The sequence below is a fragment of the Oryzias latipes genome, chromosome 5 (assembly GCF_002234675.1).
Source record: "Oryzias latipes chromosome 5, ASM223467v1".
Lineage (NCBI taxonomy): Eukaryota > Metazoa > Chordata > Actinopteri > Beloniformes > Adrianichthyidae > Oryzias > Oryzias latipes.
In genome coordinates this window covers 23,217,034-23,227,458 of record NC_019863.2, presented here as the reverse complement: position 1 = coordinate 23,227,458, position 10,425 = coordinate 23,217,034, and the positions used below count along the sequence as shown (strand labels likewise).

Here is a 10,425-nt window from a genome sequence, read left to right as displayed (position 1 = left end):
TTCAACTGTGGGATGTATGACAAAATGAAAAAGAAAAACATAGGGAGTTCCTAAAAATATGCTCAAAAATTCCTGAAAAATTAGGAATTTGAGAACAGAAAAATTCCTAAAAAGAATTTAAACACAACATATTGAATTTCATGTAAGTAGTTTTTCTCTGGGGAAATTCACCCGGCGATAGTGCCCTAGAGTTAACCATAAGTACATGTATTCCCCTAAACTAATACACTATTTTTTAATCATAATATTTTGATATTTATATCAGTTTGATAGGTCATTGTATGAATGTCTAACTGATGATTGTATTGTTTTTGTGTACTATTCTTATTTGATTGCTTTAAATAAACCATTTTCTAATCCAAATATTTGAATTTTGTTTAATTTTCTTATGTGAAATCAAAATTACAAGTAAACTTTAAAAGTCAAATTAAATTACAGGCCTAAATGAAGCTGTTCGCTGATCTTAATTAATGAGAACTGTTCTATCCAAATTTTTACTGAGATTGAGAAGATTGAGCTTAAAAGAAAAGTTATAAGATGAACAATGTTTACCTTCAACTCGCAACAATCATAAAAGACCTAACTATTGACTAATCATTTTATCTTAGCTTATAAGAAGAGTTCACAAATATTTTATATATTCATATACTGATTCATTTAAAACTAACCTTTTCATTATTTTTTTTAACTGTTTTCCGGTTTTAGATTAAATTTAACTTTTTGGGTTATTATTTTTCTAGCTTTATTTATTTATTTGTTAGTTAGTTAGTTAGTTAAGTTAGTTTGGCTCTTTTATTTTTAAGTTGGTTTTGTAGTGTAATTATTTCTTTTAGGACAATGTATCTTTGCTTCAATATTTTCATTCATTTATTTGTCTATATCATTTTTTTTCAATTCTATGTTGTATTTTTTTGTCTATATAATTATTATTATTATTATATTTTAAATTATTTATTTATTATTTATTTATTTTATAAATCTTAATTACAGCACCTAATTAAAAACCATTTTGAATCAACCAAACATTACATTTATTTTATTATAAAGCGTCTTAACATTTTATTTTGAAGGTCATCCATAGAGGTTTGAAGCCTTCTGCGCAGATCTACGGAGCACCTACGTCACTTGAGAGTCAGCAGTACGGAGAAGGGCGCGAGATAGAAATTGCGGCGCGCGGACGAAGCTCGCGCCTACCTCTAGCTGTGGCTTCCCGGCTCTATTATAACTGCAGTCGAGGTTCTTTCGTCAGAACTGGACATCCTGCAACGACCCAGCCGTGTCACCTGCAGGTTTTTCCCGCAAACACCTGCAGCCCAGCCCGGTGAAGTCCACGTTTGACCCAAATAACAGTGGGAAATGTCATCGTGGCCGCGCGGGTAAGATCCGTGTTTTTGTTTGCTTTTAAGTTTGCTTGTTTGTTTATGTTGCATCTGATGAGCTGACTTCTGCTCCGATCGGGTTGTGGGGAGTTTGCGCGGACTTTGACTGCCGCCTTTTTTCCGGACTTGGCTCAAACTCCGACCAGAATCACCGCCGGTACTTTTCCAGATCACTGCTTCCTGTCAGTAAAGCTGAGCCGCAATCCCGCGGATCCGGTCTTTCTTCGGCGCCTTTAGGGTCAAATCTCAACCTCTTTAATGTGTCCCGGCAGGGAGGACGGGGAGGAGGCCGCGCATCCGGACACGGACACCGATCTGACGGAGTTCAGGGATGGAGGGAAAGTAAAGGTCAGATGGACGCAGGAGGAGGTAAAAGTTCACCCTGAGTGGGGCCTGTGATTCTAGTGCAGTGTTTTTCAACCTTTTTTGAGCCACGACACACTTTAACCTTGACAAAAATCCTGCGGCACACCAGCATCCAAAAATGTGAGAGAAAAAAGGAAAAACTTATAGTCAGTCTGTATTGATCTACTACAGCCCCTCCGCAATCTCACATGCATTTTTGTGACAATTGTGGCAGAAAAAGCTGGAAGTTGCAGCTGTTTTTTTTCTAAAAGATGTAATAAAAGTTAAGTTAAAAGATTTAAAAACTGTTTGATCTGTTTTCGTTGTGGTTTCAAGACGTTTAACAAGGACGACTCATTCTGCGCTAAGACGCTGTCACTTTAACCCAATGCATCATGGGAGATGTAGTGCAAACAGCCGCAGAACGCAGAAAGACTAGCGTCTCTGAGCTTCATTCTTTTGTCCACTTTTTCCACGGTCTGATACCAGATTCTGTGGAAAGCTGCACCGCTAAAGACGAGCTTTAGCTGATATTTTTGTTGGAACTGAGAGACTTTATGAGCAGAATCGGAACAAGGAAGTGAAGACTTTAACCACTTCTGATTGGTCAGACTGTTGACGTGTGATTGAGCCTCCAAGAATGATTGGTGGAGACAGTTAAAGGGGCGGGACTATTCCTTATACAACTGTAGCTGCGGCTAAATCACGGTACCGTCATTCTTATCAACATGTCTTTAATAGAATCAAATAAACACAAAGAAAAATGTATTTTATGGTCTTTCATATTCCTAACTACTCAGTGTTTTATCAGGGCCTGTTTGGATGAACAAAGAGCTGTTATCCTGGAGTTGGGAAATCTTTTTAGATCAGTTAATGAGGGCAATTTCCCACGGCACACCAGACCATCTCCCCCGGCACCACGGCACACTGGTTGAAAAACACTGATATAGTAGCCCTCGTGGTTTTGCAGCGTAAAACAAAAATGATTTGTGTTTGTTTGTTTTTTGCAGGACGACAAGCTCAAAGGTCTGGTTCAAAAACTGGGGACAAATGACTGGAAACGAATCTGCAGCCACCTCCCTGTAGGTCTAATAGGGGCGTATCTGTCTGATCATCACTTTGTGTTGCACTGCAGGAACTTTGATTTATACAAATTTACGAAATCTTACTTTTATACAGGGGCGGAGCTACAGGCGGGCAAGAGGGGGCACCCCCCCCCCCCCCCTGCATAAATCTTAGCCTCCTAATATTTGAGTTGATATGATAATCATTATTTTCATAGGTTTAGAAATCATAAATACTAGCTTCTTTAAGTATTGCAAAAATAATTTTAAAAAAAATTATTTTAAAAAAAAGTTCTTGTTGCCACCCTTTCAAAGTCTTCCACCCCCCCTTTAAAATCTTCTAGCTCCGCCTCTGCTTTTATGATTTCTTTCACTGAAATGTTTTCTTGCAATTATCCAACACTTTTATTGCTCAGACTTAAAAATATAAAACCAAGTTTCAGCGATTACCGTAGGCAGTTTTAATATTCAGTTTTCCCTTTTATAAAGCATTTAGAGTTTAATCCTAGTTCAAATTTTCCCAAAGAAGAGAATCCCCTTTTGTAGGATTTTGGTAAACCGAATGTTGGATTTGTCAAAGTTGGGTGACTTGATGTTTTTTTTGTTTGTTTAAACTTTTTTTGCACTAAAAATCTGGGATTAAAAGACTTAAAATTATAAAAATTCCTTCAAATTGCAGAAAAAAATTTAAGGTGAGAGGATTTAATCTGCACATTATTTCTGATGACAAAAGAACAAGGACAAACCTGCAGCAAAAAATAAAGTTACATATATTTCAGAAAAAAACATTTTTTTTGGTTTTTCAAATCCTGTAGAGAGAGAAAGAAAACTGCTTTTTAAAGTACTTTAAACAATTGTTTGTCTTTTTTGAAGAAAAGGTTAACAATTATTTCAATATCGTTTTTTGCAAGTACTGTTTTGGTGACAAACATGTTGGGATTGATCTGGAGATGATCGGGATCAGAGGTTTAGTTAGGACGTTTTTCCAAACCTGACGCTTGTTCTGTTGGTCCAGAACCACTCGGAGAACCAGTGTCAGCACCGCTGGTTTAAGGTTTTGGATCCCGAGCTGGTTAAAGGTCCGTGGACTAAAGAGGAAGACGAGAAGGTAAGCTGCCATTCAATTAGCAAGTCACGTTCTGGATCAGTTTGGATGTTTTTCAATGTGATGTCCTTTTAATCCTGCAGGTGATAGAGCTGGTGGGTCTCTATGGCAACAAACAGTGGGCTCTGGTGGCAAAGCATCTCAAGGGCAGACTGGGGAAGCAGTGCCGGGAGCGCTGGCACAACCACCTCAATCCTAACGTGAAGAAGTCGTCGTGGACGCCCGAGGAGGACCTGATCATCTACAAGGCTCACTGCCTGCTGGGAAACCGCTGGGCTGAAATCGCCAAGCTCCTCCCTGGAAGGTTCTTAACCCTTTAGCCCTGCAGATGTCCACGCCGACACCTTAATAACACACATTCTTGGGCGTACCGTAACACTTTGACTATTTATGCGCTCAACCTGAATCGGTGGATTACTATACTAACGTAAAGTGTTGCATAACAGCTCCAAGCTGCTTTTCTCCGCTTCAGAAAAATTGTCTGTATTTGAGAACTGGACTGAGTGAGCGTGATGTCACCCACAGAAAATGGCTTACTGGTTCCAGCGAAATGAGGTCAATTCAGTCACCAGTTTTTTACAATACCAAGGCCGCCATGTTGGAATCAGACGTCGCCAATGAGGAGTGATTAGTCTGAGTCAGCCGCTCTCGCCAATCAGGAGCGAGCTCGTTGGAAGTCCCCGCTAGGCCTACACAAATGTATCGCCATCACAATATCAGCCTGTGCGAGACGAGTGTTGCAAAAGACTAAATCGTTACCTTTACATTCGATGAAACAACCTCATGGCAGCTTAAAGTATTTAACGAATCCAATGCGCATTTGGCCAATCAGGTGGAGCCCGTGGGTCATTTGGAGTCTAAATTAAGTTATGTTGACTTTTTTTTTTTGTTTTTAACAAAGAGTTGCAGTGAAATAGTAATTGGTTTTTCTTTGGCTGTTTGTTCATGTAACTCGAGTCGTATTGTGTTGATCACTAATTTCATAAATTGAAAGTTGCAGTGCAGCCCTACTTCACGCCCCTACCACTCTGAAGCTGGCGACACAAAATCTGTCAAACGTTTGACGTGCACATTTTTATTGAGGCACCTGATTGGCCCATTTATAACTTGAATGTTCAGAATCCTCTTTAAAGTCTCGAATTGCGTAAGCGGTGGAAGAGTTACGGTAGTCGAAAGAATGACAAAACATTGACTAAACCCCTGCAGATTTCTGGGTTTGGAAACTTCCAAGTATCCATGTGGTATTTGTGGTAACAGGACGGACAACGCGGTGAAGAACCACTGGAACTCCACCATCAAGCGCAAGTTGGAGATGGGCTTCTACGCCGGCGAGGTGTGGGGAGCCAACGAGCTGGAAGACATGATGGCTCGTATCGGTAAAGACGTGCCGGTGGGTGAAGATCTCCTCAAACGCTTGTTTCCGGTAACTCATTTCCAATCAACTGAAGGTTTTGTTTCATGTTCACGCAGACGACGGCTAGCTTCTCCCAGGAAGCTCTGGAGACGGAGGAGGAGCAGAAACCCCAAGGCGCCTCGGTGAGCGGCCGATTGAATCCGTTCGTGACTCTTCACGGTTTACGTTCAGTTCACCTTGATGCGTGATGTTTCCGCAGCAGACGCAGGAAACCGCTGCAGAGAACACGGGTGAAACCAAGCTACTAAACGCCGCCCCCTCACCGAAAGACAGCCTGAGCCCTAAAACGGACGGAGAAATGAGCTGTGGCAGCTGGGTGGTGGATGGTTCTGGTTTCCTCTCCCCCACAGGCCCGGCTCTGAAGGAGGTTTTGGACCTGGTGGACGGGGTAAGATCAACTGTTTGTAAATACTTGAGATTGCCACCTTTGAGAGGACAAAAGCAAGGAAACTTCTGTTTGAAGGATCTGGACGGGTGGTGCAACTTGGCGGAGTTCCACCTTCCAGAGGACAGTCCCAGTCCAGAGCGCCACCAGTTCCGCCTGGAGGGCAGCGCTCTGCAGGAGCTGAGCAAAGGCAGCAAAGGAGAGCTCATCCCCATCTCTCCAGGCGGGATCACGCCGCCCTCCATCCTCACCTGCCGCCACCGGAGGCGGGTGGCCTTGTCTCCCGACACCACCATGACGCCCAAAAACACCCCCGTCAAGCACCTGCCGTTCTCTCCCTCTCAGGTGGGCCTCAACACAAAAAAACTCAGAAAAGTCTATTTTCGGTGCCTCCGTTTAACGCAGTTCGTCTTTCCAGTTCCTGAACATGTGGACCAAGCAGGACACTCATGACCTGGAGAACCCCTCCCTCACGTCCACACCCGTGTGCAGCCAGAAAGCCATCGTCACCACGCCACTGCAGCGCGACAAGACGCCGCTCACTCAGAAAGAAAACTCTCTGTGAGTCGGCCTGGTTGCAGCGTTTTCTGTAGATGTGATTTCATTGAACCTCCTGGTTTGTTGGAGTCGGGGTGCGCGGCGGCAGCAGACCTTATGCCTGAAGCTGCGTTCACAACGCCCCCAGCAACGCGCGTTCAAGCAACCACGTCCAATGAAAAGGCTATGTAAACGGGCGCTTGGTGCCTTCGCTTTCACGCATCGCTACACACGTTTTTAAAACCGTTTTCGGGCTCTGCGTTCAGTGGACACCTGTTGAAAGTTAAACCGGGTTGAATTTGACCAATCAGGGACTAGGATTTGGTAGTTATGAATGGATGGCGTCCCTTTTGATTCACTGAAGTGCCAATCATGAAGGAAAAATTAATAATTGCCTTTTGTTTCTGGACGGAATTCTATCACACCAAGTCTTTCAGAAATTGGAGTAGAGCTGGGGAAAAAATAGCCTGGAACAAGATTTTTGACATTTTTCGACATTTTACACCGAGTCTCTTCCAACAACAGGCGGCGGCCATGGTCTGTCACAGGTAGTGACACTCCGCCATATGAACACGCATCACATGCGTGGTGGTGTCACATGCACCCATACAGGTTCTCCTGTATGTCCAGGCTTGCGGAGGGTCGTAGACAGGCAACCCGATTCTTTAAGGGAGCATTGATTTGGGTTACTGGAGTTTTTTCAAATGTAATAGAATAAATGAGACGGGATTGATGAAAATAAAATAAAAACTGGAAAGAATAAAGCGCAAAATCCCAATAAAGCATATTGTGTTTTTGGTGTAACTCCTATTGCAACATTCACACCAGACATGTGACGTTTCTTCAAGAACACGCATTCTTGAACATACTTTTAGCAAATGGTGTTCACACTGGAATGTTGCTACCGGATACTTGTGCATGTAGTCATTGTCGGTGTGAAAGGTCGAAGCGGAGCAAATCTCTTGAATGTTGCTCCTGCCGTTTTCTTTTAGCAGACTTGGTGTCATATAAGTCAGTCCGGGCCCAAACCGCAGTTACTCGTTTCTCCTCTGTGAGCAGTTTTCAAACGGTTGGTACTTTCATGGATTAAAACGGACGCCATCCATTCGTCACGACCAAATCTAGTCCCCTGATTGGTCAAAGTTCAACTGGTGTAACTTTCAACAGGCGTTCAGTGGATGCACGTTTTGTACATAGAGCCTGAAAAGAGTTTTGAGAGCGGAAGCCGGACATTTACATAGACTTTTCATTGGAAGTGGGAACTTGAACGCGCGTCGCTGAGAGGGGGGTGGGGGGGGGGGGGTGGTGAATGAAGCTTCAAAGTGGAAAATGTATTCAGAATATCTCAAAATACACAGTTATATGAATTAAAGGGCTTTTTGGGGTCTGATTATTTACTCTGTTGTTGTTTAGGTTTGTTACTCCAAACCACAAGTCTGAGCTCTGCACGACGCCACGAACTCCAACCCCGTTCAAAAATGCTCTGGAGAAGTACGGACCCCTGCAGCCGCTGGTGGGAGCACAACCTGTTTCTGTTGGGTTTTACTTTCATTTATTAAAAACATTTCCGTATTCACTTAAATGTTGTTGTTTTTTTTTTTTGTTTGTTTCTTAGCCTCAAACTCCAAACCTGGAAGACGACATCAACGAGGTCATCCTGAGGGATTCTGGGATGGAGCTGGTTGTCGTGCGCTCAACTCCACCTGATCAGAAACGCAAAATGATGGTAGATTGAAAAAAGATTCACGCAAACTTCATTCACTTTTAGAATTCTTTTCTTGTGGCAGAAAAACTGGTGCTTATTCAGACTTTAAAATAAATAAATCACCTTGGACCAGCGACAAATGTATACTCATACTCATTTTTGGGATTTCCATCTATCGCCTCCTAACTCCTCAAGCATCATTGGGCAACTACTTGGAAATTCCGTGGCGAGCTCACAAAGATCCCTTTCCCCTGTTGCTCAAACATTTTTACCGGGATATTGTAAAAATTCAATCCATTAGTTGTTGGCTGAAGCTGAACGAAATGATATAACAAACAATATGAAAAAATTAAAAATGTGGATGTGCTTAGCAAAAAAAAAAAAAAAAAACTCTGTCGGCAAGGAAATCCAGAAATTTACTTTAGTCGATTCTTCTAAAAATTACTTGGACATGTTCCTTATCCCCAAGGAACCAAAAAGTTAAATAGTTGCTATGGAGATAAATCCAACAGTTTCATGCAACTGAGCTGTTTCATGCAGCTCCGACCAAAGTGGCAGCAGCAGGGGGATGGAGTGAGGGCTGTGTAGCAGCTGCTCAGCAAGTGAGGGCAGGTCAAAAGGGGGCGTTGAGGGCGGGGTCTCACTACGCTGCTTACGGGCTTCTGTTTTTTATATTTGATGAAAAAAATCTGATGGATTAAAATATTTGGTTGTGGTTTTCAGTTTTGGGAAATATAAATGGTCAAATTCAAGTGAGTTAATAGAAAAAAAAACAAATTAAGCTGCTGTAAAAGTAATCTTTCCCTTTGCTTCTTGGATTCTCTGCATCAGCATCGTCCTCCTATGAAGAAAGTGCGGAAATCTCTGGCTCTGGACGTCATGGACTGTCAGCTGGGGCACTCGTCCAAACGCAAGTCCATGAGGCCTGACGTCAGACTCAGCATGACGGTGAAGCCTGCGCACACTAGTTATGTCATCCATGCAGGTTCAACCGATGCTCATTCTTTGCTCCGTCTTGTGGTCTCGCCTCAGGAAGAACCCATTCTCGTCTCTCTGAACTCCTCGTCGTTCTGCAGCAAACGGCGCGAGAACATCCTTGATCAGGGCTTCCTGCTGGGGCCCAGCGACAGCGCCATATTTCCCACTCCAGTGCCCCCCGCTCCTGTAAGTCCTCACTTACTGGAGAATGTTTACAAAAACAAAACAAAAAAGAGAATCATGATTCATTTTATGCTTATTTTCTCCCCCAGATGTCCAAAGAGTGGGAGAAGGTTGTTTGTGGACAAACCAAAGACCAGCTCATCATGACGGAGAAAGCCAGGCGCTACCTTCGCTCCCTGAAAAATCATCCACCCAACCGGGCTCTGATCCTGTCCTGACCCCTCCAGAAGACTTTTCTTGATGTTCTTTGATTGTAGTAAAGAAAACGGTTTAGAGTTAGTAATGTTTTGGGGGGGGCGGGAATCAGACTACAGCCTCGTGGCTCAGCTGACAGAACGGATGCCAATTTAGTGTTTTGAGAAAAGAATAAAAAAGAATGTTTACAAAAGATCAGGGGTAAAAACTTGATCAAATAGGTGGTTGTCATGGTCTTGTGAGTCTGGAGGTAATTTCTAGTTCAGCAGAAGAGCTGCGTTTACGCTAGGTGACTGTAGAGTTCTTTCAGATTTGTCTAAATAGGGCTCACGTATTCCTGTTCCTGCAGAATTTTGATGCGACTGCAACAATGTTTTATAAAGTCATTGTAAATATTCTGTGTATTTTTAAATAAGAAAATAACAATAATATGTTCAATGCAAATAAATGCTTCAGGAACAAACTTGTGGGCTTCATACAATGATTCGAAATCTATGAAAAACCTCAACTGTTAAATTGAGTTTTGAAGCAGTGATGTCATTCTTTCTTTCTGACAAGTGATCTGAGCTGCATCTTTCTAACAGAATTTTGGAGAAAAGGCATGACTGCTTTTCTTGAATCTCATCCAGACCATGAAACTTCTCGAGTTTTGCTGTGTTTTTGAGATGCTTAAAAACTGATTTAGTTCTGGTGTCTAAGTCTAAGGTCTTAAGTCTTTTATGACAAAGATTGATTTCTTAAAGTCCCATTCCAGTCACCTTCTGATCTATTTTCAAAGCGCTCCCAGCACTCTTAATTGTAAATATGCAGTTTTAGGCAAAATTAGAAAACCTTTGTTGTTTTCTGGGACACAGTTTCTGCAGAGCGGCAGGAGTTCATTAAGACCATTTCAGTTGTGGGCGGGACAACTGGCACGGAGCAACCCTGTGAGGAAAACAAAGACATGAATGTAGTTGACTACAAGTGGATGAATTAGAATGAAGCAGGGAGCTTGTGACCCACCCAGTGTATTTTCTACGTTACAAGTATGATCTTTTTAAAACTGCATTTTTTTGTCGTCTCCTTATTTGCAACAATGTGAATAAAGAAACACTCAGACATCCAATATTAATCCTGCTTCTAATTATATATGTCC

The 10,425-nt window shown here is 42.4% G+C and overlaps 1 protein-coding gene across 2 annotated transcripts; it reads left to right on the top strand.

Annotated features, from left to right (window-relative positions):
- Window positions 1–1,118: 1,118 nt before the first annotated feature.
- On the top strand, window positions 1,119–9,750 carry mybl2 (MYB proto-oncogene like 2). 2 transcript variants are annotated; one of them, XM_023955104.1, is made up of 15 exons: window positions 1,119–1,376; window positions 1,652–1,748; window positions 2,735–2,806; window positions 3,804–3,896; window positions 3,977–4,197; window positions 5,151–5,283; window positions 5,364–5,429; window positions 5,510–5,695; window positions 5,771–6,037; window positions 6,111–6,253; window positions 7,643–7,742; window positions 7,845–7,955; window positions 8,766–8,882; window positions 8,967–9,098; window positions 9,185–9,750. In XM_023955104.1, the coding sequence occupies exons 1-15, from the start codon at window positions 1,357–1,359 to the stop codon at window positions 9,311–9,313; spliced, it is 1,887 nt and encodes a 628-aa protein (XP_023810872.1). In that variant the 5' UTR covers window positions 1,119–1,356; the 3' UTR covers window positions 9,314–9,750. The 2 variants fall into 2 exon arrangements, with proteins under 2 accessions (XP_023810872.1, XP_023810871.1); XM_023955103.1 differs by having other exon boundaries at window positions 5,507–5,695.
- The last annotated feature ends 675 nt before the right edge of the window (window positions 9,751–10,425 follow it).